This window comes from Xenopus tropicalis, chromosome 8, assembly GCF_000004195.4.
Source record: "Xenopus tropicalis strain Nigerian chromosome 8, UCB_Xtro_10.0, whole genome shotgun sequence".
NCBI classification, from domain to species: Eukaryota; Metazoa; Chordata; class Amphibia; order Anura; family Pipidae; genus Xenopus; species Xenopus tropicalis.
In genome coordinates, this window is record NC_030684.2 from 2,660,803 (window position 1) to 2,688,612 (window position 27,810).

Genomic DNA, 27,810 nt, shown 5'->3' on the forward strand with positions numbered 1-27,810 from the left:
TGCTTTCTTTGTCTACATATCCAGCTTTCACAGGGGGGTCACAGACCCCGGCAGCCAAAACACAATTACTTTCTCTTTAGTCCCTCTACTATTCATTTTCTGATCTCTCAATTGCACCACTGCATGGTTGCTAAGGTCAACAAGACCCTAGCAACCCAGCTTCTAAAAATCCAAATTGAAGAGCTGCTGAACAAGCAGAAACTACAAAGAATAACTAATAAAAACCAGTTGCATATTAATGACCAATCATATTAAAGGTGGCCAAACGAGCCCAATTAATGCTGATATCGGGCTTATTTAATCATTGGGCCCTAGGGCCAAACCAATTACAAATGGGGGGGCCATCAACAAGCCAATACAGTCCCTGATCCAATGGGAATATCAGCTGCCCAATGTTGGCCGGGGTGCCCATACACGGGCAGATAAGTAGAAAGTGGTTGCTATGGTGTTGTGGGGCAGGAAAGGGAGGAGTCTGGGTAATTGCGCAGTGGCCCTTAGTGTGGGAAGAAACACAGACACAAGGATCCCACTAGGATTTTATTTAACTCCCTGCGGTACAGAAGTGATTTCTGGGGGAGAAAAAACCTCTGGGCCACATTTATCAATACCAGGCAAATTTACCCAGTAACTATGGGCAGTAACCCATAGCAACCTATGAGTGATTGGCATTTCTCAGGCAGCTGCAGGTAGAACAATGAAAGCAACAATTTGGTTGGTTGCTATGGGTTATTGCCTAGTGTTGAAAAATGACCCCCAGACTAAAGCTCATAGCGATATAACGGCCAACTTGGTCCCTCTGGACAGTTGCTTGACCAACTTTGGGCAGATAGCACTCTGGAACCAGCCAGTAGGAAGCCATTCACTAGTCCATTTCATTGGCTGAAAGCTCTGTATGGAGTTCACTGCATTGGCCCAATAGATATTGCGTTGCCAGGGTGGTGGCTGGAAGCAACGCTGAGCTGCCCTCCTGTTTCTGTGAAATGGTCACTGATTGGTGGTGCTGGGAGCTGTAGTTCAGAAACCCCTCTCTCTGTTCCCGGTGCTTGTATTCTATAGGTCAAGTCCAACTTTTAACAGAACCGCCGCCATACTTTCCTCCTATGATGATGCGCTGCCCTGTAAAGGCAAAATACAGTTACAGTAAATGGGGGGAGTGGTTTAAGGCCCCCCCCCCCCCCCCAGAACCCTCTGTTCCCTGCCCCCTCACTGGTTGGTGATAAATACCCCTAGGAAAGGGTAAAGTTGGCCGACCCGGACCACCAGGCGCCTGGCTGCCCATGAACATCTATGGCCACTAGGGATGGGCTGGCCAGCACAGGGCCCGCGGGTTTTGGCCAATGGGCACATAAGTTCCTTGGGTTGTGGGCGGGTTCTAACTGCCCCCCACTTCTGCCTATGGGAGTGGCTAATATATAGCTGTGCCCCACCCCCTCCATGACATCAGAGGTGGGTGGGGCAAGGGTATATAAATTGCCCCAGAGCTGTGGGGGTGGGTTCAATTTTTGTTGACCTGTTGCCTGCTTTTGTATTCTGGCTGACCAATCAGAACGGCAGGAAGTGATGAAGATGGCCACTTCCTGCCGATGTAACTTGAGCATCTGAATTGAGATGTGCCGGCCCACGAGGATCATTATAGGACTGAAAGGCCCCAGTTTGGCCAGTCGGGCAAGATGCATCAGGCAGCTTTATACGGGGTTCTTGTATTCTGAGGGTAGGGCCCGAGTTGCACCCTTGGCAGCCATTTTAAGTACGTTGACTTACGTCTTCGAAGGCCACGTTGTCAAACCCTTCCACTCCGTCACCGGGGCCGAAACCGCTGGGGGCCCCTGCCTGGTTCTTCTTCCTCTTCCGATAGATGAGGTACCCGATTGCCCCGCACAGGAGCCCCAGGAGCACCCCGAGGAGCACTGCCAGGATCGTTCCAGCGTTGGTTTTGCCCCCTATCAAACACGGAAACACCCTAAAGCACTGGCACTGGGGGGGGGGGGGGGCAAAAGAAATGCCCTTTTGGCCTTGGAAGATGCAGAATATACAGTTGTCAAATTTGCCCCTCTGTATTGGGTGGAACTTACCTCTCCCGTGTTCTCCTTCCTGTTCCTGTTTGGCGTCACATGACCTGCCCGTTACGTACTTCAGATCATCGAGTGCCACCGTAGCCGAGTGCGGCCGGGAGCCCTTGGAAGCCTCGAAAACAAACTGAAACCGGCAAAAACAAAAAATTAAAAATGGCACTTACCAGCCAATGGTTGGGCTTCTTTTAGTAAACTGCATTCTGATTGGCCGGGGAGCTTACCTGAAAGTCGACTGTGCTGTCCAATTGGAGTTGCTGTTCCTGCCAAGCGTTGCTGTGCTGCCCGTGTAGAACCCAAACGGGCCGCAGGCCCTGAGCGCTGCTCATAAACAGAACCAGCTCCCCCGCATCTGGGATGGACCAGAACCAACAATATCAAGTACTGCCTATGGCTTAGCTGCCCCCTCTGGGGTAAAACCGCTATAAGGAACGGCGGTATCTTACGGTAATGGTCGCCGGCGTCGGTCCGGTACCAGAAGCTGAAGCACGAGCCGCTGGTTGCCGGGAGTTGCTCACTCGTTAGCCAGGCAGAACTCCCCTCTGTGTGTAGGGATCCGGTATCCACGAAGGCGTAATGCCCTGCAAGCACAGCAACAATGTACCCTTAGTGCCCCAGAGGGGGGTTTGTTAGGGAGGGATAATGGGGCAACAAAGTCACTTGCCCTCCTTGGTGCCCAGCGTGTGGTCTTCATTGATGGCAGTTTTCTTCAAAAATTGTCCCGCCCCATTGGTAGAATCCCAGTCGTATGTGTCCACTAGTGGGAACCGAACATTGGACCAGGCACAGAACCCTGACTCGAAGTCACACGCGGCTATGGGGAAAGCAAAACGACTCATAAACATGGGGGGGGGGGCGGCAATAAGCCTGAGCTCTTTATTGAAGGGACAGACATAAGGCAGTACTGGGGAGGGGTGGGGGGGGGGGGGTGTTGTTAAGCCTGAGCTCTTTAGGTAGATAGGGGATAGGACAGACCTAAGGCAGTACTTTGGGGGGGGGGGGGGGGTAGATAGGGGATAGGACAGACCTAAGGCAGTACTGGGGGGGGAGGTTGTTAAGCCTGAGCTCTTTTGGTAAATAGGGGAAGGGACAGACCGAACCAGAATCAACTGGTCCAATAGATCATAGGTTTCCCTCTAACCTCAGGCTTTTCATTCGGGGGGGTAGGTACCTGGTTCATGACAGGGGTGGTGACTTATATGAATATCATCCAGAGCGACGTGACCCCGATCTCCTCCTGCTCCAACAGCTTCAAACCTGAGCTACGGGCAAAAGAACAAGAGGGAACGGGTCAAGCAGAGCCAATGAGACGCTCAGATACGAGACGTATGGAGAGTAGCAAGATGGACGCCAACACATTGGGTGGATATCGCCTCCTCACCTCCCACGTCCCCCCCGGGTGAATGGTCGCGCTCCTGTAGGCCCAGTTATCTCCGTGGGTTCTACTTGCACTCAGGAGCTTCCGCATCTCTTTCTTCTTCCCCTCCACAACATAGACATTCAGGGTCCCTGGGAAATAGATACTGGTTGTATATTGTCATGGAGCCCCCCAAGAATAATGGCGGCCTTTGTACTTGCCGAGCCTTTCTCACCTGATTGGTCGCCTCCAAACTGAGACCAGAAACTGACACAACCCGGGGCAGGCAGCGCGCCGTACGTGTCGGAGGTCAGCACAGCAGATGCCCTCCTTGGCAGAGCGGTGGAACTAGTATCAACCACCATGTAATGCCCTGTGGAGAGACCAACATTAAAAAGTACTCTTACGTCAAGTCTTCACCTTTCCACCCAACGGCCATTTCTCCTGGTCTCCATCCAACGTACAACCTGGCAATATTGGGAGGAACCTGGAATGTCCAAGCTTCTAACGAAGAGCCTCGTAGAGCGAGTTCTCTCACCCTGAGACTGCTCGTAACTATTGTAGAACGATGAGGGCATGGGGGGCAGAGGTCCATGTACTCTATAGAATAAGGTAGGCATGAAGACTAGATGGTTGGCCTAGTTGAAGGCCTTGATACTGTCCACCCATACTCCGACAGAACCCAGATAATTGATTTTGTCCACCACTGTTCTTATAGTGAGAGGCCTAGATGCCCCAGATGTTATCACTGTTCTCAATATTAGCCTGAAGCCAGAGCTTGCATATATATGTTCTCAAATGCCAACAGTTGGGAGGCCAGAACTTTCCCATGGAACTATTTGGAAGCCTAGAACTTGTCCATTTCTGTTCTACATTGATAACAGTTGGGAGGTGAGAACTTTCCCATCCCTGTTTCAGCGTGAAACTATTTGGAAGCTAGAACTTGCCCATTTTTGTTCTACTATGTCAACAGTTGGGAGGCCAGAACTTTCTCAGCCTTGTTTTGACATGGCACTATTTGGAGGCCTAGAACCTGCCCATTTCTGTTCTACATTGATAACATATGGGAAGCCAGAACTTTCCCATCTCTGTTACAGTGTGAAACTATTTGAAAGCCTAGAACTTGCACATTTTTGTTCTACAATGATAACAGTTGGGAGGCCAGAACTTTCCCATCCCTGTTTAGGACTATTTGGAAGCCTAGAAATTGCCCATTTCTGTTCTACAATGCCAACAGTTGGGAGGCCAGAACTTTCCCATCCCTGTTTAGGACTATTTGGAGGCGTAGAACTTGCCCATTTCTGTTCTACAATGCCAACAGTTGGGAGGCCAGAACTTTCCCATCCCTGTTTCTACACAGAACTATTTGGAAGTTGGGAGGCCAGAACTTTTCCATTCCTGTTTTGGCGTTGAACTATTTGGAGGCCTAGAACTTGCCCATTTCTGTTCTACATTGATAACAGTTGGGAGGCAAGAACTTTCCCATCCCTGTTTTGACACAGAACTATTTGGAGGCCTAAAGCTTGCCCATTTTTGTTCTACAATGCCAACAGTTGGGAGGCCAGAACTTTCCCATCCCTGTTTTGACATGGAACTATTTGGAGGCCTAGAACTTGCCCATTTCTGTTCTACAATGATAACAGTCGGGAGGCCAGAACTTTCCCATCCCTGTTTAGGAGGCCTAGAACCTGCCCATTCCATTTCTACCAACACATCAGCGCTCCGATTCTCTGCATTTTTTTGGCCCAATTTCACTGCAACTCCCCAACCTGAGTGGCCTCCTATCCAAGGGGCAGATCCGATACCCCTGGGTTGTGCTTAATACCTGCAATACTCTGTAGGGTGTGGTCGAAGAACGGACCAGGCTGGGGGCCGGAAGGGTTGGCGTTCTGGTTCTGATTCAGTTTCCACCTATATTGCCCCTCGGATTTGAAGCGGCAGGTACCGGCCTCAAAAGTGCATCTGGTTGGGGCAGCACAAGCGCCCGGCCTCAGCGTGATGTCATCCACCGCCATGTTTCCTACGGAGCCGTCACGCACAGCGTCCAACGCCAGCTGGAAGGGGGTAGCAACACCAGTTACCCCACTAGATAATGACGCCCCAGGGCAACTACCCATAATGTGGCTTTTCCTGCCTCTCCTACCTGGTATTTCCCTGCAGTCGGGATAGTGAGGGTGACGGATTCGTGGTGCCACCTGTTCCCATGGGTTCCGGTGCCGGTCCAGAGCAGAGTCTCCTTCCCATCAATGATACTCGACAAGATCAAAGTGCCTGAAAGGAAAATGGTAATTCAGTCTGAAATGCCTGAGCAGCCTGACTGTTGGAACAAAGCCCCGCCCCCAATGCCTGACCATGGGGAAGAGAGCAGCCCAAACCAGGAAATAGTGTCCTACCTGCGTCCGGGCCCCACACCCGGTAGTAGAAGGAGAGGCACTGGGAGTCTCCGGCAGAAGACTGGGCGTATGTGAGGAGTCGTGCCTTCATACCCCGGTCTGTGCGGGAACCCCCATCCACATAGATGAAGTTACCTGCAACAGAGAAGCTGAGCATTACGGATTCAAGATGGCTGCCTCCTTAAGAAGAAAGTCTGGGCATCGTAAGGGATTCAAGATGGCTGCCTCCTAAGGAAGGAAGTCTGGGCATTGCAAGGGATTCAAGATGGCTGCCTCCTAAGGAAGAAAGTCGCAAGGAAAGACCTACTGGGCAGTGTTCCCCCTTCAGGGGGGTATTGATTGTAGGGGTTTAACCCTTGTAAAGTGACAGAGCTGAGGGCACGTAGCCACCATGGGGGCAGATGTGACAATCAGGAACCTACCTTTGCCTGTGGTGTGGTCCCCCTGTGCCCCCATTATCCAGTCCATATCGTCCGTCGGGTCCTGGTACCAGCCACACGTGCCCGACTCAAAGTTACACGTTACGGGAGCTACGGATAATAAATGCCCTTAGGGTATCTCGGCCCAGGAGCACCTACACCCCCCCCCAGATATGTAGCCCCCCTAACCTACCTTCATCTACCGTCAGTTGTTTGATTCCACAGTCTATAAACTGAATTTCCTCCACCGCTGCGCCCCAGTCCCCCCCGGGCAGGGGTTCCACAGAGCCCACCAACACCAGCTACGGGCAAAAGGATGGGGGGCAGTTATGTACCCAGGTAAGTACCGGGGGGAGATTGGGTAACATAGAGTTGGGCAGCTCGGTACCTGGAACTGCTGCTTCCGTTCCCCGACTGGGATCACGACGGACCTCCATTCTGGTCTGGACTCCCCCTGGCTCCCCCAGATGTGGGAGTGGGCCCCCGATTCAGGATCCCACAAGCTCAGGGATAGGGACCCTGCAGGGCCACTGTTGAAGTAATAGGTCATTTTGACGGCACAAGTGGGTCCCACGGCGCACAAAGTCGGACTCCGAGTTTCTGCCCCAACCAGAAGGTTTCCTTGTGCCTGCTGCACCCCCAGATATTCTGGAAAAAGGGGGGGAACATTAATCAGAGTAGTGACCAACACAGCCTGGATTAGGGCTCATTGGCGCAGTGTAAAGTATTGGCCACTAGATGGCGTGGGTTTCCACCCCTCTATATAAATACACTATATATATATACCTATATAATGAAACGTATTCCTGCCCATACAATACCAGTCTGTGCCGAGGGTCCCCCCTTACTTCTAGTGTCTCCTCCAGGCAGCGCCCCATTGTCTGCCCCCCACTTTAGTTTCCCAATGCTCAGGTCTGTCCAATTAGCCGCGTTGTTATTAAACAGGAACCCTGTGGGGATAAGAAGATCCGGATCAGGCAGCTGCTTCATGTTACCCCCTGGTGCGAGTCAGTGTGACCAATACAATGTAGCATTAAGGGTCAGCTGACCCCTGCATTCCCCGCCCACTTACATCAGTGGAAAATGGAAGCCTCCACAGAGTAGAAATAGATTCGGTTCTAGGCTGCAGGGTAAGGGCAGAAAGGGGGGCGATCTTGAACCAAATAGGGCAGCAATCGATTGCCAGGGGGTGTTATTCCATCACTTTGATTAACAAGGGGAAACAATACCCTAAAACTGCCTTTAAGCTTAGGAGCCAGGATCATTGGCCCTTACCTGAGGCATCACGGCAGGTCTCTTTCTCCTGGTTAAAGGGTTTGGCTTGAGGGCTCAGGAGTCTTGGAGTTTCCACCATGGCCGGGGGGGGCCCTTAATGCAATGGAACATTGATTGTGATACATGTGTCAGGTGGGCACGTTGGCCGAGGGTTAGGGTGGGGCACGTTGGCCGAGGGTTAGGGTGGGGCAAGTTGGCCGAGGGTTAGGGTGGGCACGTTGGCCGAGGGTTAGGGTGGGGCAAGTTGGCCGAGGGTTAGGGTGGGCACGTTGGCCGAGGGTTAGGGTGGGGCAAGTTGGCCGAGGGTTAGGGTGGGCACGTTGGCCGAGGGTTAGGGTGGGACACGTTGGCCGAGGGTTAGGGTGGGCACGTTGGCCGAGGGTTAGGGTGGGACACGTTGGCCGAGGGTTAGGGTGGGCACGTTGGCCGAGGGTTAGGGTGGGACACGTTGGCCGAGGGATAGGGTGGGACACGTTGGCCGAGGGATAGGGCGGGTGCGTTGGCCGAGGGTTAGGGTGGGCACGTTGGCCGAGGGTTAGGGTGGGGCAAGTTGGCCGAGGGTTAGGGTGGGCACGTTGGCCGAGGGTTAGGGTGGGACACGTTGGCCGAGGGTTAGGGTGGGCACGTTGGCCCGAGGGTTAGGGTGGGACACGTTGGCCGAGGGTTAGGGTGGACACGTTGGCCGAGGGTTAGGGTGGGCACGTTGGCCGAGGGTTTAGGGTGGGCACGTTGGCCGAGGGTTAGGGTGGGACACGTTGGCCGAGGGATAGGGTGGGACACGTTGGCCGAGGGATAGGGTGGGACCGTTGGCCGAGGGATAGGGCGGGCGCGTTGGCCGAGGGTTAGGGCGGGCACGTTGGCCGAGGGTTAGGGTGGGACACGTTGGCCGAGGGTTAGGGGGGACACGTTGGCCGAGGGTTAGGGTGGGCACGTTGGCCGAGGGTTAGGGTGGGACACGTTGGCCGAGGGATAGGGTGGGACACGTTGGCCGAGGGATAGGGTGGGACCGTTGGCCGAGGGATAGGGCGGGCGCGTTGGCCGAGGGTTAGGGCGGGCACGTTGGCCGAGGGTTAGGGTGGGGCAAGTTGGCCGAGGGTTAGGGTGGGCACGTTGGCCGAGGGTTAGGGTGGGACACGTTGGCCGAGGGTTAGGGTGGGCACGTTGGCCGAGGGTTAGGGTGGGACACGTTGGCCGAGGGATAGGGTGGGACACGTTGGCCGAGGGATAGGGTGGGACCGTTGGCCGAGGGATAGGGTGGGCGCGTTGCCTGAGGGTTAGGGTGGGCGCGTTGCCTGAGGGATAGGGCGGGGCGCGTTGGCCGAGGGATAGGGTGGGACGCGTTGGCCGAGGGATAGGGCGGGCGCGTTGGCCGAGGGATAGGGTGGGACGCGTTGGCCGAGGGATAGGGTGGGACGCGTTGGTCGAGGGATAGGGCGGGGCGCGTTGGCCGAGGGATAGGGCGGGCGCGTTGGCCGAGGGATAGGGTGGGACGCGTTGGCCGAGGGATAGGGTGGGACGCGTTGGCCGAGGGATAGGGCGGGCGCGTTGGCCGAGGGATAGGGTGGGACGCGTTGGCCGAGGGATAGGGCGGGCGCGTTGGCCGAGGGATAGGGCGGGACGCGTTGGCCGAGGGATAGGGCGGGGCACGTTGGCCGAGGGATAGGGCGGGCGCGTTGGCCGAGGGATAGGGCGGGTATGTTGGCCGAGGATTAGGGCGTGTTTTTTTGGTTTAATATTAGGGTAACACTTACCTACTAGTTTGCACCCCGGAGAGAAGATCAGATCATCCAAAGCAACCACAGAGTCCGGCCCAGCCATTCCCTCAATGATAATCTGTAATGGGAAGGATTGGGGTGGGGCCCGAGGCACAGGGAAGGGGGGGGATCATTAGATAATAGCAGGACCCCCACTATCCATTGAGCTTTCATCTTCTGCCATTACTCTGCCCTGCCTTTTTCCTTCAGCCCCTACTGCTTCTGCTGGGAGTGAGTTCCCTGTACCTATTACTCATTTAGTCAAGTACCGCCTCCTGCCTTCAGCCCCTACTGCTTCTGCTGGGAGTGAGTTCCCTGTACCTAATACTCATTTAGTCAAGTACCGCCTCCTGCTTTCAGCCCCTACTGCTTCTGCTGGGAGTGAGTTCCCTGTACCTATTACTCATTTAGTCAAGTACCAGCTCCTGCCTTCAGCCCCTACTGCTTCTGCTGGGAGTGAGTTCCTTGTACCTATTACTCATTTAGTCAAGTACCAGCTCCTGCCTTCAGCCTCTACTGCTTCTGCTGGGAGTGAGTTCCCTGTACCTAATACTCATTTAGTCAAGTACCAGCTCCTGCCTTCAGCCCCTACTGCTTCTGCTGGGAGTGAGTTCCCTGTACCTATTACTCATTTAGTCAAGTACCGCCTCCTGCCTTCAGCCCCTACTGCTTCTGCTGGGAGTGAGTTCCCTGTACCTATTACTCATTTAGTCAAGTACCGCCTCCTGCCTTCAGCCCCTACTGCTTCTGCTGGGAGTGAGTTCCCTGTACCTATTACTCATTTAGTCAAGTACCGCCTCCTGCTTTCAGCCCCTACTGCTTCTGCTGGGAGTGAGTTCCCTGTACCTATTACTCATTTAGTCAAGTACCGCCTCCTGCCTTCAGCCCCTACTGCTTCTGCTGGGAGTGAGTTCCCTGTACCTATTACTCATTTAGTCAAGTACCAGCTCCTGCCTTCAGCCCCTGCTGCTTCTGCTGGGAGTGAGTTCCCTGTACCTAATACTCATTTAGTCAAGTACCAGCTCCTGCTTTCAGCCCCTACTGCTTCTGCTGGGAGTGAGTTCCCTGTACCTATTACTCATTTAGTCAAGTACCAGCTCCTGCCTTCAGCCCCTACTGCTTCTGCTGGGAGTGAGTTCCCTGTACCTATTACTCATTTAGTCAAGTACCGCCTCCTGCCTTCAGCCCCTACTGCTTCTGCTGGGAGTGAGTTCCCTGTACCTATTACTCATTTAGTCAAGTACCAGCTCCTGCCTTCAGCCCCTACTGCTTCTGCTGGGAGTGAGTTCCCTGTACCTAATACTCATTTAGTCAAGTACCGCCTCCTGCCTTCAGCCCCTACTGCTTCTGCTGGGAGTGAGTTCCCTGTACCTAATACTCATTTAGTCAAGTACTGCCTCCTGCCTTCAGCCCCTACTGCTTCTGCTGGGAGTGAGTTCCCTGTACCTAATACTCATTTAGTCAAGTACCAGCTCCTGCCTTCAGCCCCTACTGCTTCTGCTGGGAGTGAGTTCCCTGTACCTATTACTCACTTAGTCAAGTACCGCCTCCTGCCTTCAGCCCCTACTGCTTCTGCTGGGAGTGAGTTCCCTGTACCTATTACTCATTTAGTCAAGTACCAGCTCCTGCCTTCAGCCCCTACTGCTTCTGCTGGGAGTGAGTTCCCTGTACCTATTACTCATTTAGTCAAGTACCAGCTCCTGCCTTCAGCCCCTACTGCTTCTGCTGGGAGTGAGTTCCCTGTACCTATTACTCATTTAGTCAAGTACCAGCTCCTGCCTTCAGCCCCTACTGCTTCTGCTGGGAGTGAGTTCCCTGTACCTATTACTCATTTAGTCAAGTACCGCCTCCTGCTTTCAGCCCCTACTGCTTCTGCTGGGAGTGAGTTCCCTGTACCTATTACTCATTTAGTCAAGTACCGCCTCCTGCCTTCAGCCCCTACTGCTTCTGCTGGGAGTGAGTTCCCTGTACCTATTACTCATTTAGTCAAGTACCAGCTCCTGCCTTCAGCCCCTACTGCTTCTGCTGGGAGTGAGTTCCCTGTACCTATTACTCATTTAGTCAAGTACCGCCTCCTGCCTTCAGCCCCTACTGCTTCTGCTGGGAGTGAGTTCCCTGTACCTATTACTCATTTAGTCAAGTACCAGCTCCTGCCTTCAGCCCCTACTGCTTCTGCTGGGAGTGAGTTCCCTGTACCTATTACTCATTTAGTCAAGTACCAGCTCCTGCCTTCAGCCCCTGCTGCTTCTGCTGGGACTGAGTTCCCTGTACCTATTACTCATTTAGTCAAGTACCGCCTCCTGCCTTCAGCCCCTACTGCTTCTGCTGGGAGTGAGTTCCCTGTACCTATTACTCATTTAGTCAAGTACCGCCTCCTGCCTTCAGCCCCTACTGCTTCTGCTGGGAGTGAGTTCCCTGTACCTATTACTCATTTAGTCAAGTACCAGCTCCTGCCTTCAGCCCCTACTGCTTCTGCTGGGAGTGAGTTCCCTGTACCTATTACTCATTTAGTCAAGTACCAGCTCCTGCCTTCAGCCCCTACTGCTTCTGCTGGGAGTGAGTTCCCTGTACCTAATACTCATTTAGTCAAGTACCAGCTCCTGCCTTCAGCCCCTACTGCTTCTGCTGGGAGTGAGTTCCCTGTACCTATTACTCATTTAGTCAAGTACCAGCTCCTGCCTTCAGCCCCTACTGCTTCTGCTGGGAGTGAGTTCCCTGTACCTATTACTCATTTAGTCAAGAACCGCCTCCTGCCTTCAGCCCCTACTGCTTCTGCTGGGAGTGAGTTCCCTGTACCTATTACTCATTTAGTCAAGTACCAGCTCCTGCCTTCAGCCCCTACTGCTTCTGCTGGGAGTGAGTTCCCTGTACCTAATACTCATTTAGTCAAGTACCAGCTCCTGCCTTCAGCCCCTACTGCTTCTGCTGGGAGTGAGTTCCCTGCACCTAATACTCATTTAGTCAAGTACCGCCTCCTGCTTTCAGCCCCTACTGCTTCTGCTGGGAGTGAGTTCCCTGCACCTAATACTCATTTAGTCAAGTACCAGCTCCTGCCTTCAGCCCTTACTGCTTCTGCTAGGAGTGAGTTCCCTGCACCTAATACTCATTTAGTCAAGTACCGCCTCCTGCCTTCAGCCCCTACTGCTTCTGCTAGGAGTGAGTTCCCTGCACCTATTACTCATTTAGTCAAGTACCGCCTCCTGCCTTCAGCCCTTACTGCTTCTGCTGGGAGTGAGTTCCCTGTACCTATTACTCATTTAGTCAAGTACCGCCTCCTGCCTTCAGCCCTTACTGCTTCTGCTGGGAGTGAGTTCCCTGTACCTATTACTCATTTAGTCAAGTACCGCCTCCTGCCTTCAGCCCCTACTGCTTCTGCTGGGAGTGAGTTCCCTGTACCTATTACTCATTTAGTCAAGTACCAGCTCCTGCCTTCAGCCCCTACTGCTTCTGCTGGGAGTGAGTTCCCTGTACCTATTACTCATTTAGTCAAGTACCAGCTCCTGCCTTCAGCCCCTACTGCTTCTGCTGGGAGTGAGTTCCCTGTACCTATTACTCATTTAGTCAAGTACCGCCTCCTGCCTTCAGCCCTTACTGCTTCTGCTGGGAGTGAGTTCCCTGTACCTAATACTCATTTAGTCAAGTACCAGCTCCTGCCTTCAGCCCCTACTGCTTCTGCTGGGAGTGAGTTCCCTGTACCTAATACTCGTTTAGTCAAGTACCAGCTCCTGCCTTCAGCCCCTACTGCTTCTGCTGGGAGTGAGTTCCCTGTACCTATTACTCATTTAGTCAAGTACCGCCTCCTGCCTTCAGCCCCTACTGCTTCTGCTGGGAGTGAGTTCCCTGTACCTAATACTCATTTAGTCAAGTACCAGCTCCTGCCTTCAGCCCCTACTGCTTCTGCTGGGAGTGAGTTCCCTGTACCTATTACTCATTTAGTCAAGTACCGCCTCCTGCCTTCAGCCCCTACTGCTTCTGCTGGGAGTGAGTTCCCTGTACCTATTACTCATTTAGTCAAGTACCAGCTCCTGCCTTCAGCCCCTACTGCTTCTGCTGGGAGTGAGTTCCCTGTACCTAATACTCATTTAGTCAAGTACCGCCTCCTGCTTTCAGCCCCTACTGCTTCTGCTGGGAGTGAGTTCCCTGTACCTATTACTCATTTAGTCAAGTACCGCCTCCTGCCTTCAGCCCCTACTGCTTCTGCTGGGAGTGAGTTCCCTGTACCTAATACTCATTTAGTCAAGTACCGCCTCCTGCTTTCAGCCCCTACTGCTTCTGCTGGGAGTGAGTTCCCTGTACCTATTACTCATTTAGTCAAGTACCAGCTCCTGCCTTCAGCCCCTGCTGCTTCTGCTGGGAGTGAGTTCCCTGTACCTATTACTCATTTAGTCAAGTACCAGCTCCTGCCTTCAGCCCCTGCTGCTTCTGCTGGGAGTGAGTTCCCTGTACCTAATACTCATTTAGTCAAGTACCAGCTCCTCCCTTCAGCCCCTGCTGCTTCTGCTGGGAGTGAGTTCCCTGTACCTAATACTCATTTAGTCAAGTACCAGCTCCTGCCTTCAGCCCCTACTGCTTCTGCTGGGAGTGAGTTCCCTGTACCTATTACTCATTTAGTCAAGTACCGCCTCCTGCCTTCAGCCCCTGCTGCTTCTGCTGGGAGTGAGTTCCCTGTGCCTAATACTCATTTAGTCAAGTACCGCCTCCTGCCTTCAGCCCCTACTGCTTCTGCTGGGACTGAGTTCCCTGCACCCACTGCCCATTCAGTAACCTAGCACCTATTTTTCCTTAGTACTTTTGCTTCAGTCCCTGCCAGATCTACAGGAAGGCCGTTCCGCGCACCCACTACCCTATGGGTAAAGTAGCCCCTCCTGCCATTCCCACCCATTCTATGGTCCCTATAGGGAGATGTGTGTGATCCTTACTGTATGTTCTGGGTCCGGCAGCTGGAGGGTGACTTTCTCCCGGAGCCACACTTGCCCCCTCTGGCCCTGCCTTTCTGCCAACACTTTCTTTGCTTCGTTGCCCTTCTGGGAACTGATCAGCAGGCGGTTTCCGTCAGATCCATCCATAAGATAATACAGCACCACCTACACAAGATTTATACAGTCACATATGGGCCAGTGTAAAGCCTGGGGGTGCCCCATGGTGGCGCTAGAGTTACTTACAGAGCAAGGCTCATTGCTTGGCTGAGTGGGGAGAGACAACGCCGCTGAGGAACCATTCTCCACCTTCAGAAAGTAACCTGAAATATATACCAATGGTAATGCTCTGGCCTTGGGAATCCTCCCTGCAGTTCCAGCAAGTAACCACTAGGGGCAGAACCCAAGGGAATAAGCCAGATTGAACCCCCAGGAGCAGTGCAGGCTGGGAAGGGCTCTGGGAATCCTCCCTGCAGTTCCAGCAAGTTACCACTAGGGGCAGAACCAAAGGGAATAAGCCAGATTGAACCCCCAGGAGCAGTGCAGGCTGGGAAGGGCTCTGGGAATCCTTCCTGCAGTTCCAGCAAGTTACCACTAGGGGCAGAACCCAAGGGAATAAGCCTGATTGAACCCCCAGGAGCAGTGCAGGCTGGGAAGGGCTCTGGGAATCCTCCCTGCAGTTCCAGCAAGTTACCACTAGGGGCAGAACCCAAGGGAATAAGCCAGATTGAGCCCCCAGGAGCAGTGCAGGCTGGGAAGGGCTCTGGGAATCCTCCCTGCAGTTCCAGCAAGTTACCACTAGGGGCAGAACCCAAGGGAATAAGCCAGATTGAACCCCCAGGATCAGTGCAGGCTGGGAAGGGCTCTGGGAATCCTCCCTGCAGTTCCAGCAAGTTACCACTAGGGGCAGAACCAAAGGGAATAAGCCAGGCTGAATACCCCACCCCCTGATATCCTTACTGAACCTCACTATGCCACCATAGCAGTTAAGTACTCACCATTCCTATTGGCTGAAGTATGGTCTCTACTTGGCTTGGAGCCGATGCCATTTGCCCTGTGCCAGCTGTTAGGGGCAGTTGAATCCCACTGGCAGGAATCCGTCTCAAAGTTGCAGAATCGGTGCCCAGCTACAGTTAGTAGGAAACAAAACAAATGCATTGAGGAACCATCATGCAATAGGGCTGGTTAGTGATGACCACTAGGTCTAATACGATGGTCTACAACGTGCCAATAGGGCAAATGGTGGGGTAACTACATGACTTACTGCAATTGCTCTCGTCAGAGTTATCTCCACAGTCGTCAGTCCCATCACAGAGTGATTCTGGCATCACGCAAGGTCCAAGTGGGCACTGGTGGTACCCGGCAGGGCATGCCAACTGTGGAGCTGGGAACCCAAAAGAGACAACCCAAAACCAATTAGGTTTGCCCAGGACTATCTCAGAGGCTTTGTAGGCTGCTCAGTAGACCATGAAAATGTGGCCCTTGGTCTTGAGATTGAGCCAATCAGAATGAATTACCTGAGAGGCCACAGTGCCGGAACTCCAAGTCATCAATAGCAATGTCCCCTTGGCTTGAGGGGTCTCTGGAAGAGACCACAATGAGCTGAGGGGAGAGAGAAAACCAAGTGACCCCCTTGGAGATGATGGGAAAGTCCAACTGGTAGTGAAGGGAAGGTAAAGCCCCACCTGGAATTGCCCCCGGATCCGGCCTGGGTAGATTACGGTTTGTCTCCAGCCCAGGACGCTGCTCTTGGGACCGACCCATAAATTGTACGTTTGCGTTTTATCGGTGAGTTGCACGGAGAGGGTCCCGTTTATGGTCGTCGCATCTGAAAAGGTTGGGATCCAAGAGAAATTGGCCAATGACATTGTACAAGAGGAACAGCCAATGAGCTGGCTCGGTACTGGATGTGGCAAGATGTTAGAGTGCTTGGAAACCCATACATGGACAATGGTGTCAAAGAACCTCCCCCTACAACTCAGCCCCTCCCCCTGGCCTCTGCAAGGATCTTACCTGGGGCCCATATGTGGTAATGGAGGTGGATCTCACATGTAGCAGCCGCGTTACGTAGAATGGGTGACTGGAGGCTGGCCGTGGCTGCGGCTTTCCCCGTGTGGCCACCGGTGGCCATAAACCAACCTGCATGAGATGAAAGATCATTGTGAGGCATTTACTTTCCCTTTAAGTGAGATAAATGGGCGGTGCAATGTACCAAAAGCTAAAGGGATATGTGTGATCCCCATAGGGTTAAGTGCCCCATCTAGGGTCTTGCACTCACCTCATCTGTCCTACTGTCTCCATCTTGCCCTACTGTCCCCATCTTGTCCTACTGTCCCCATCTTGCCCTACTGTCTCCATCTTGTCCTACTGTCCCCATCTTGCCCTACTGTCTCCATCTTGCCCTACTGTCCCCATCTTGTCCTACTGTCCCCATCTTGTCCTACTGTCTCCATCTTGCCCTACTGTCTCCATCTTGCCCTACTGTCCCCATCTTGTCCTACTGTCCCCATCTTGTCCTACTGTCCCCATCTTGCCCTACTGTCTCCATCTTGCCCTACTGTCCCCATCTTGCCCTACTGTCTCCATCTTGCCCTACTGTCTCCATCTTGTCCTACTGTCCCCATCTTGTCCTACTGTCCCCATCTTGTCCTACTGTCTCCATCTTGCCCTACTGTCTCCATCTTGTCCTACTGTCCCCATCTTGCCCTACTGTCTCCATCTTGCCCTACTGTCTCCATCTTGTCCTACTGTCCCCATCTTGCCCTACTGTCTCCATCTTGTCCTACTGTCTCCATCTTGTCCTACTGTCCCCATCTTGTCCTACTGTCCCCATCTTGTCCTACTGTCTCCATCTTGCCCTACTGTCCCCATCTTGCCCTACTGTCTCCATCTTGCCCTACTGTCTCCATCTTGCCCTACTGTCCCCATCTTGTCCTACTGTCTCCCATCTTGTCCTACCGTCCCCATCTTGCCCTACCGTCTCCATCTTGCCCTACCGTCCCCATCTTGTCCTACCGTCTCCATCTTGTCCTACCGTCTCCATCTTGCCCTACCGTCTCCATCTTGTCCTACTGTCTCCCATCTTGTCCTACTGTCTCCATCTTGTCCTATTGTCTCCATCTTGCCCTACCGTCTCCATCTTGCCCTACCGTCTCCATCTTGTCCTATTGTCTCCTTCTTGCCCTACTGTCTCCATCTTGCCCTACTGTCTCCATCTTGCCCTACTGTCTCCATCTTGCCCTACTGTCTCCATCTTGCCCTACTGTCTCCATCTTGCCCTACTGTCTCCATCTTGCCCTACTGTCTCCATCTTGCCCTACTGTCTCCATCTTGCCCTACTGTCTCCTTCTTGCCCTACTGTCTCCATCTTGCCCTACTGTCTCCATCTTGCCCTACTGTCTCCATCTTGCCCTACTGTCTCCTTCTTGCCCTACTGTCTCCATCTTGCCCTACTGTCTCCTTCTTGCCCTACTGTCTCCATCTTGCCCTACTGTCTCCTTCTTGCCCTACTGTCTCCATCTTGCCCTACTGTCTCCTTCTTGCCCTACTGTCTCCATCTTGCCCTACTGTCTCCATCTTGCCCTACTGTCTCCATCTTGCCCTACTGTCTCCATCTTGCCCTACTGTCTCCATCTTGCCCCACTGTCCCCATCTTGCCCCACTGTCTCCTTCTTGCCCTACTGTCTCCATCTTGCCCCACTGTCTCTTTCTTGCCCTACTGTCTCGCTCTTGCCCTATTGCCTCCATCTTGTCCTGCTGTCTATATCTTAACTGACTGTCTCTATCCTGCTTTAAGCCCCCCGTTGAGGTGGGATCTAACAGACTTACCCCATCTGTTCCTCAGCGTGTGATCCCCATGGGGTCGGGTGCCCCACCTAGAGAAGGTTCTGCGCTCTCTGACCCACCGGTAGGACGAGGTGCTGACATCGGTCCAACCACAGTCGTCCTGCTCAAAGTCACAGCTGAAGGCTCTTCCCAACAGTGAGGATTCCTTGTGGTACCCTGAGGGGCAGATTAAGGTCATTAGTGTGAGCGGAACATATGGGGGCAAAATACCAGGGGGCAATAATAATAATATTAATTCTACTCACCACAATGTTTCTCATCTGAGCAATCCCACTGATCGCAAACAAAGTTACAGAGTTTCTCTGGGTTACACCAGCAACCTGCACAGAGAGGGTTAAATGATACAGCCAATAAAATCATAGCAAACCTTAGCTCAATTACTGTCCCCATCTTGCCCTACTGTCCCCATCTTGCCCTACTGTCCCCATCTTGTCCTACTGTCTCCATCTTGCCCTACTGTCCCCATCTTGCCCTACTGTCCCCATCTTGTCCTACTGTCTCCATCTTGCCCTACTGTCTCCATCTTGCCCTACTGTCTCCATCTTGCCCTACTGTCTCCATCTATCCCTACTGTCTCCATCTTGTCCTACTGTCTCCATCTTGCCCTACTGTCTCCATCTTGCCCTACTGTCTCCATCTTGCCCTACTGTCTCCATCTTGCCCTACTGTCTCCATCTTGCCCTACTGTCTCCATCTTGTCCTACTGTCTCCATCTTGCCCTACTGTCTCCATCTTGCCCTACTGTCTCCATCTTGCCCTACTGTCTCCATCTTGCCCTACTGTCTCCATCTATCCCTACTGTCTCCATCTTGTCCTACTGTCCCCATCTTGTCCTACTGTCTCCATCTTGTCCTACTGTCTCCATCTTGCCCTACTGTCCCCATCTTGCCCTACTGTCCCCATCTTGTCCTACTGTCTCCATCTTGCCCTACTGTCTCCATCTTGCCCTACTGTCCCCATCTTGCCCTACTGTCTCCATCTTGCCCTACTGTCCCCATCTTGCCCTACAGTCCCCATCTTGCCCTACTGTCTCCATCTTGCCCTACAGTCCCCATCTTGCCCTACTGTCTCCATCTTGTCCTACTGTCCCCATCTTGCCCTACTGTCTCCATCTTGTCCTACTGTCTTCATCTTGTCCTACTGTCTCCATCTTGCCCTACTGTCTCCATCTTGTCCTACTGTCTCCATCTTGCCCTACTGTCTCCATCTTGCCCTACTGTCTCCATCTTGCCCTACTGTCTCCATCTATCCCTACTGTCTCCATCTTGTCCTACTGTCCCCATCTTGTCCTACTGTCTCCATCTTGTCCTACTGTCTCCATCTTGCCCTACTGTCCCCATCTTGCCCTACTGTCCCCATCTTGTCCTACTGTCTCCATCTTGCCCTACTGTCCCCATCTTGCCCTACTGTCTCCATCTTGCCCTACTGTCCCCATCTTGCCCTACAGTCCCCATCTTGCCCTACTGTCTCCATCTTGCCCTACAGTCCCCATCTTGCCCTACTGTCTCCATCTTGCCCTACAGTCCCCATCTTGCCCTACTGTCTCCATCTTGTCCTACTGTCCCCATCTTGTCCTACTGTCCCCATCTTGTCCTACTGTCTCCATCTTGCCCTACTGTCCCCATCTTGCCCTACTGTCCCCATCTTGTCCTACTGTCTCCATCTTGCCCTACTGTCTCCATCTTGCCCTACTGTCCCCATCTTGCCTTACTGTCTCCATCTTGCCCTGCTGGCAATGACATGGGTCAGTACCGGGATACACACGGGTCAGTACATAGATACCGGGATACACACGGGTCAGTACATAGATACCGGGATACACACGGGTCAGTACATAGATACCGAGATACACACGGGTCAGTACATAGATACCGGGATACACACGGGTCAGTACATAGATACCGGGATACACACGGGTCAGTACATAGATACCGGGATACATATGGGTCAGTACATAGATACCGGGATACACACGGGTCAGTACATAGATACCGGGATACACATGGGTCAGTACATAGATACCGGGATACATATGGGTTAATACATACATACTGGGATACACACGGGTCAGTACATAGATACCGGGATACACACGGGTCAGTACATAGATACCGGGATACACACGGGTCAGTACATAGATACCGGGATACACACGGGTCAGTACATAGATACCGGGATACACACGGGTCAGTACATAGATACCGGGATACACACGGGTCAGTACATAGATACCGGGATACACACGGGTCAGTACATAGATACCGGGATACACACGGGTCAGTACATAGATACGGAGATACATATGGGTCAGTACATAGATACCAGGATACATATGGGTCAGTACATAGATACCGGGATACACACGGGTCAGTACATAGATACCGGGATACACACGGGTCAGTACATAGATACCGGGATACACACGGGTCAGTACATAGATACCGGGATACACACGGGTCAGTACATAGATACCGGGATACACACGGGTCAGTACATAGATACGGAGATACATATGGGTCAGTACATAGATACCAGGATACATATGGGTTAATACATACATACTGGGATACACACGGGTCAGTACATAGATACCGGGATACACATGGGTCAGTACATAGATACCGGGATACACATGGGTCAGTACATAGATACCGGGATACATATGGGTTAATACATACATACTGGGATACACACGGGTCAGTACATAGATACCGGGATACACACGGGTCAGTACATAGATACCGGGATACACACGGGTCAGTACATAGATACCGGGATACACACGGGTCAGTACATAGATACCGGGATACACACGGGTCAGTACATAGATACCGGGATACACACGGGTCAGTACATAGATACCGGGATACACACGGGTCAGTACATAGATACCGGGATACACACGGGTCAGTACATAGATACCGGGATACACACGGGTCAGTACATAGATACCGGGATACACACGGGTCAGTACATAGATACCGGGATACACACGGGTCAGTACATAGATACCGAGATACACACGGGTCAGTACATAGATACCGGGATACACACGGGTCAGTACATAGATACCGGGATACACGGGTCAGTACATAGACACATGGGTGCTGCTCAGTAGTATAGAGCTGTAGTCGCACACAGTAATTTGGGTTGATAAGGGTTCTGGGTTCTTACCTGGGCAGCAGAGGGAGAGGAGGATGAGGAGGAGAGCGGGCCCGTACATGACTGGAGAGAAGAGGAAGAGCTGCCAGTGGACTTTCACCCATCAGGAAGACTGGGCCGCGCTGGGGAGAGATTCCTGCGCTGAGTAACGGGAGGTGCAACCTGAATGGGATCAAACCATCACACCCAGCGGGGGTTTGGGCACCAACATAACTTTGAATTATGGGGTGCTCCCCACCCTCAGCTATAACCAAGGGAAGGGTTGACTGTGATAGGACTAGAGTCTTTTGTTAAACTCAGCTACTATATTATATATTACTATATACACAATTACTACATTCTATTGGCCTTTATTTCAGGCTGAAACTGCTGTAACTCACTGGGTCGGTCTGAAACAGAAATGTCAGCCCAGTGGGCCAGTACCAGAACCCATCTCTGCCCCCAGTCTCAAGGGGTGCCCTTGGCATGTTCAGTGGGGCCCTTGAAAGCAGGGGGGGGGGGGGGGGCAGCTACAGGTCTGCTCCCCAGTTGGCCCACAGAACTCCATACTGGTGTTGCCTGGGGCGCTGCTGTTTGATTGGCCCCCAGTGTTGCTCTTACTTTATATGAAGTTCATAGTTCAGCTGTAACCAAACACTATGCGGCCGGCCCGCTGGAGGCCAACGTGCCCAGGAATGGTGTGAATGATTAAAGAACACCGGGTGGCCAATCATCGGGCAGCGTTTTGTCCACACAGCACAACAGGGACGACCTTAGGACCATCGAGCAGCAGCATCGCACTTATCTCTCCCTAATGAGGCCATAAACTCCCCCATTGGTATTTATGGTCTGTAATCTCTGCCCTTGCACTTCCACCTTCTGCCCCTAGGGGAGCTATAACCCCCACTCTTATACAGAAACTCAATGGATCCAGTTGGCTGGAAAGGGGGTGTTAACTTACTGCCCCCCAAAATGGACATTTCACATACCCATGAGTTCCGGTAAGTGATCCCTCACAGTTACATCCAACAAAACAACTTTGGAATCGGGTTTTGGGCCAAGGACCGGTGCTTCCAGCCAAATGCCATTTTATAGATGGGACGGTGAGATTACGGAGTTAATAATTACCCCACTGCAGCGTTCAGGCCAATTCCCCACCACTGTGATTTGTCCCATAGACATCAGTGCACTGTGATCATAAATAAAAGTCTTAATCAAGCCCCTCCCCTGCCTGAACAGTGGGAGGAAAGCAGCCCACAAACAGGAAGTGGATGCTGATTGGAGGCAGGAGTAACCAACTGAGGGACTTGCTTCCCATTGGATATGAGAGAACCCAACACACAGTAGACACATCATCTGCATTTTTATTGAGTGACCCCCAAACCCAAGCTGTGTGCAACAAGGCTGTAAAGTAAGGCAGTGCTGTATATAACACAATACAAGAATCCTCGCTTTACGGCAGGCTGCTGAATTCTATACAGAAATTATTTCTGCCCAAGTCTCTTTCTTGGCACAAGGGGGCGACGTGGAGCACAGGGAGGCTGGCAGGACAGAGGGGAGACAAACGCTACATGTTGTTCTTCTCCTGGGGCTGAATTTGCCCCCCCTGTAGGCGGCGCTGTTGGGTATGTGTAAATCCGGAACATTCAGTATCCTTCATCTGCCCACGTAACTTCATAATCGGGGTATTTGGCTTTCACTTTCTCCATGGTCACCGCGTGCCTCGCCCGGCCAAAACCCTACAGAATAATGTTATACAGGGAACTCTGAGTATCACTCATGTATTATAAGGGATAATGTACCCCCTACTGTAAATGATAAGGATATTAGCAGTCACTGAGGGGTTCTGTGCCCCCCATATAAAGGCACAAGGCTGCAGGCTGAGTTATACAGGGAACTCTGAGTATCACTCATGTATTATAAGGGATAATGTACCCCCTACTGTAAATGATAAGGATATTAGCAGTCACTGAGGGGTTCTGTGCCCCCCATATAAAGGCACAAGGCTGCAGGCTGAGTTATACAGGGAACTCTGAGTATCACTCATGTATTATAAGGGATAATGTACCCCCTACTGTAAATGATAAGGATATTAGCAGTCACTGAGGGGTTCTGTGCCCCCCATATAAAAGCACAAGGCTGCAGGCTGAGTTATACAGGGAACTCTGAGTATCACTCATGTATTATAAGGGATAATGTACCCCCTACTGTAAATGATAAGGATATTAGCAGTCACTGAGGGGCTCTGTGCCCCCCATATAAAGGCACAAGGCTGCAGGCTGAGTTATACAGGGAACTCTGAGTATCACTCATGTATTATAAGGGATAATGTACCCCCTACTGTAAATGATAAGGATATTAGCAGTCACTGAGGGGCTCTGTGCCCGTATGTATATTAATACGGTGCCGGTTGGTTACCAGGGAGTATCCGTAGATGTGGATTTTCTTGGCTTGGCTCGCGTGCCGGATTCTCCCTCCTCCCAGACACTCGCAGTCATACACCCCCTTTTCTACGTCGGCGGACACTTTATCGTAGATATCGGCTGCAATAGGGAGAGAGTCACAGTCAGCAGCGCAGAGGATGTTACACCAATTTAAGTTTTAGTATGTTATAGAATGCCCAGTTCTTAGCAACCTTTCAATTGGTCTTCATTTTATACCTGTTAACGTTTCTAAATTATTTGCCTTTTTCTTCTGACTCTTTGCAGCTTTCAAATGGGGGTCACTGACCCCGGCAGCCAAACCCTATTGCTCTGTGAGGCTCCAGTTTTATTGTTATTGTTACTTTTTATTCCTTATCTTTCTATTCAGCCCCTCCCCTATTCATATACCAGTCTCTCATCCAAACTATTCCCTGGTTGCTAAGGTAATTTGAGCCCTAGCAACAGGATAACTGACCCCGGCAGCCAAACCCTATTGCTCTGTGAGGCTCCAGTTTTATTGTTACTGTTACTTTTTATTCCTTATCTTTCTATTCAGCCCCTCCCCTATTCATATACCAGTCTCTCATCCAAACTATTCCCTGGTTGCTAAGGTAATTGGAGCCCTAGCAACAGGGTAACTGACCCCGGCAGCCAAAACCTACCACTCCCTGAGGCTCCAGTTTTATTGTTATATTATTCTATTCAGGCCATCTCTTATTCGTTAATTCAATGCCTCACTCACATCGTTGCTTGGTTGCTAGGGTAATGTGGGCCCTAGCAACCAGATAGTTGCTAAAATGCCAAACTGGAGAGCTGCGAAATAATTCAAAAACCACACATAATAAAAAAAATGAAGACCAATTGCAATTTGTTTCAGAATATCACTCTCTGCATCAAAATAAAAGTGAATTCAACCATAAACAACCCCTGTAGAGGGAAAAGACCTACAGGTCCCCCCCCCCCCATGCTCTCCACCCAATGAGCACCCATTCAATCATTTATGGTACCCCAGGGGTATCCAGTGCGACTATTCCTAGGCCTCCCCATTTCTAGCAGCTTCACACTCCATTCATTCTCCAGCCTATTCCCGGCTTGCCACACTAAAGATGGCGGCGCCCACCGTGCTCACCGTGGTACTCAGCCCAGCCGTACCCCCTCACTATGTCCTTGTACTCCTCGGAACCTTCCTTAATGTGGACCCGGATCAGCACGTACTTAAAAGTGCCGTCTGGGTCTATATCTACTTCAGGAATACGAACTAAGCCCTCGGCCGCCATCTTTACTCCTCCCCACAGAGCCGCTGTCAACTTGGGACCATACCCCGCCTCTTCCTCCAACCACGGACCAATAGGATAACAGCTCCTGCTATGTGCCAAGCACCTTAACCAATAAGCGTCGGGTTAACAAAGAGTCGTGGAACGCAACTAAAAACGACGCCATCTTGTTTTAATATGGCTGTGTTGTTTGTGAGGTAGTTGATGTAGATCTCTGAGGGCATTTTTAACTATTTGAGTGAAATTATTATTGGCTAAAGGTGTCCTCTGGGTAGCCTCAGTACTTTAGGAGGTATAGTTATATATATATATCTATATATATCTATATCTATATATCTATATATATATATATCTATCTATATATATATATCTATCTATATATATATATATATCTATATATCTATCTATATATATATCTATATCTATATATATATATATATATATTTATATATTTACCTTATCTTACTGGGGGTGTACAAGTGATACTACATACAATGGTTTTAATTGTATATAAGTAAAATACCTATATTAACTATATTTCTGTGTAGTTCCTTCCCCAACTATGTAGCAGAGGTGTCAATCATCATCATGAGGTAAATAATAATCCAGTCCTGTTTTTTTTAGGCCTCAATGTCTCTTCCCGCTAAATGATAACGTGAAATAAGGTCTCAGAAAGGCTCGGAGTGGATCAATATCTCCCTCAGGACATGGAGTTGGTTGACAGGTCTGTTACAGCCATTAGTAGGCATGTCCATACCTCCCAACATTTGAAAATGAGAAAGAGGGTGAAAATATTTTGCCGCGTGCAGCGCGGCTGAATTTTTTGACCACGCCATTTTTGCACATTGTCCCATTGTCCCAGATACTTAATGAAATGTCCTATGGTGCCTTTAAGTGTCCTGCTCGTCTTCAGGTCTTCTCGGCTTCCTTCGGGTTTTCTCAGCTCCTTCTTTCACCGCTGTCTTCGGATCTTCACGGCTCCTTCCTGCACATTTGTCTTCAGCTGTTTCCGGCTCCTTCAGGTGCTTCGGTTCATCATCTATTTTGTCGTGGGTGCCGGTGCTGCTCAGGCTGTGGGTCACAAAATTTACACTGGTACTGCTGTGCCTTTTATCTACTACTCAACAAGCTCTACTTACTGCTCCATTTAAAAAAAAAAAAAAAAAGCTTGGTGAGTCCCTGACTGATTAATAAATAATTAATATTAATTAAACATCTTTGTTACAGTCAGGGACTCACCAAGCTTGATGTATTAAAAAATGGAGCAGTAAGTAGAGCTTGTAGAGTAGAAGACAAAGGCACAGCAGCACCAGCGTACCTTTTGTGACCCACAGCCTGAGCAGCACCAGCACCCACCCTGTTCACTCTGAATTTGAAGTGAAATGGCTGGCTATGCCATAGTAAAAGGAGATTGCATTGCTGTTAGCAGCAGTGGGTTAGGATTTCTTAGCAATACAGAGGTTTTAAAAGGGGTGAGGGCAGGAAGCACTTGAATTTGGTCCATAGATGTCCTAAATTGGACTTGCACACATTCAGAAAACTATGAAAAGGACCAAGATAACCCAAAGTGCCTGAAGGAGCCAGAAAGAGCAGAAGAAAAACGCGCAGGAAGAAACCGTGAAGATCCGAAAGACAGCGGGACAGTTGGTACCTATGGGCATGTCCCCTGTCTGTGCAATGTCACTTCCCAAATTCCGTGACCAGAATGAAAATCATTAGCAGCCATTGCTGTCTCACTACAATTCCCAGCATCCTGTGTAAGCCAAAGGGAGCTGCCGAATGTCTTAGTTAAAAGCCCAAGAGCAGCTGGATAGCTTACAGTCTTATTGGGTTTATTCTATCTTGTTTCTGCAATAGATATTCAAGTTAACTGTCTGTTATATTATGCTCCTTTTATTCTCAATGTTGATCTGGGGTTAATCACAACTTTATATCATCCCTTTTATGTCTTTCAGCATCTAAACTGCAGATTTCAGCATAAATTGGATTCTTTTATGGAGGCACGTGAGTAACGACTATAACAACAATACTAGTAGTATGGGTGAGTTAGCAGGAAGGAGCAGTGCCGAATGCTTCTGCTGAGCAATCACATCATCTCTGCACCTTTATTGATGCAGAACATGGTGTACCTTGCCTTTCAAATAATCAGATATTTTTTAATTACCCTGCAAATATAGTATCTGTGAGTAGCGGCGATGGCCATTACTGAACAATTAGCTACCCCCACAAACTTTGATTTCTGTGCTCCATTTCTTCCTTTCGTTCATAGGATTGTCAATAATCTGTTTCACCTAACACGACTGTTACCGGCATTACTGTACACACCATTAAACTGCGAACAAGCCTGGAACCGACACATTTCTATTAAAGGGATGGGCCACCTTCAATTTAACTTTTTATATGTTATAGAATGACCAATTCTAAGCAACTTTTCAAATGGTCTTTACTATTTATTTCTTATAGTTGTTGAATTATTTTCCTTCTTCTTCAAACACTTTGTAGCTTTCAAATGGGGGTCACTGACCCCGGCAGCTAAAAAAACTATTGCTCTGTGAGGCTCCCTCACCTAGTATCTCATTCAAACCCCTCCCTGGTTGCTAAGGTAATTTGGCTGTTCTGGCTCCAAACTGGAGAGCTGCTGAACAATCATTAAAATAATAAAAAAAAATACAGGTACTGTTTTATTATTACAGAGAAAAGGGAATCATTTAACCATTAAATAACCCCAATAGGACTGTTCTGCCACCCAATAAGGGGTAATTATATCTTAGTTGGGATCAAGTACAAGTACTGTTTTATTATTACAGAGAAAAGGGAATCATTTAACCATTAAATAAACCCAATAGGGCTGTTCTGCCCCAATAAGGGGTAATTATATCTTAGTTGGGATCAAGTACAGGTACTGTTTTATTATTACAGAGAAAAGGGAATCATTTAACCATT

General features: G+C 50.7%; 2 protein-coding genes across 2 annotated transcripts; both read right to left on the reverse strand.

Annotated features, from left to right (window-relative positions):
* Window positions 1-524: 524 nt before the first annotated feature.
* On the reverse strand, window positions 525-21,670 carry mamdc4 (MAM domain containing 4). The gene is made up of 28 exons (XM_031890986.1): window positions 21,204-21,670; window positions 18,275-18,349; window positions 18,012-18,185; window positions 16,197-16,322; window positions 15,869-16,011; window positions 15,701-15,785; window positions 15,448-15,567; window positions 15,182-15,310; window positions 14,430-14,506; window positions 14,187-14,351; window positions 9,265-9,346; window positions 7,514-7,606; window positions 7,087-7,188; window positions 6,627-6,886; window positions 6,432-6,540; window positions 6,242-6,349; window positions 5,820-5,954; window positions 5,570-5,697; window positions 5,252-5,480; window positions 3,662-3,799; window positions 3,451-3,578; window positions 3,241-3,331; window positions 2,734-2,883; window positions 2,516-2,650; window positions 2,294-2,421; window positions 2,073-2,196; window positions 1,762-1,940; window positions 525-1,116 (listed from the first exon to the last, which is right to left on the reverse strand). The coding sequence occupies exons 1-28, from the start codon at window positions 21,250-21,252 to the stop codon at window positions 1,099-1,101; spliced, it is 3,480 nt and encodes a 1,159-aa protein (XP_031746846.1). The 5' UTR covers window positions 21,253-21,670; the 3' UTR covers window positions 525-1,098.
* Window positions 21,671-22,509: 839 nt separating this feature from the next.
* phpt1 (phosphohistidine phosphatase 1) lies at window positions 22,510-24,922 on the reverse strand. Its single transcript, XM_002940740.5, has 3 exons — window positions 24,723-24,922; window positions 23,589-23,713; window positions 22,510-22,909 (listed from the first exon to the last, which is right to left on the reverse strand). The coding sequence occupies exons 1-3, from the start codon at window positions 24,868-24,870 to the stop codon at window positions 22,817-22,819; spliced, it is 366 nt and encodes a 121-aa protein (XP_002940786.1). The 5' UTR covers window positions 24,871-24,922; the 3' UTR covers window positions 22,510-22,816.
* Between the last annotated feature and the right edge of the window lie 2,888 nt (window positions 24,923-27,810).

Bases quoted from the DNA above. Each gene is read 5' to 3' on its own strand.
- phpt1 (XM_002940740.5), bottom strand. From the start codon at position 24,870: ATGGCGGCCGAGGGCTTAGTTCGTATTCCTGAAGTAGATATAGACCCA. The intron at 23,714-24,722 runs GTGAGCACGGTG...TCCCTATTGCAG, and splicing joins CGGCTGGGCTGAGTACCACG to CCGATATCTACGATAAAGTG. The intron at 22,910-23,588 runs GTAACCAACCGG...ATTATTCTGTAG, and splicing joins ACATCTACGGATACTCCCTG to GGTTTTGGCCGGGCGAGGCA.
- mamdc4 (XM_031890986.1), bottom strand. From the start codon at position 21,252: ATGTACGGGCCCGCTCTCCTCCTCATCCTCCTCTCCCTCTGCTGCCCA. The intron at 16,012-16,196 runs GTAAGATCCTTG...CAACCTTTTCAG, and splicing joins TTACCACATATGGGCCCCAG to ATGCGACGACCATAAACGGG. The intron at 7,607-9,264 runs GTAAGTGTTACC...CATTGCATTAAG, and splicing joins TCCGGGGTGCAAACTAGTAG to GGCCCCCCCCGGCCATGGTG.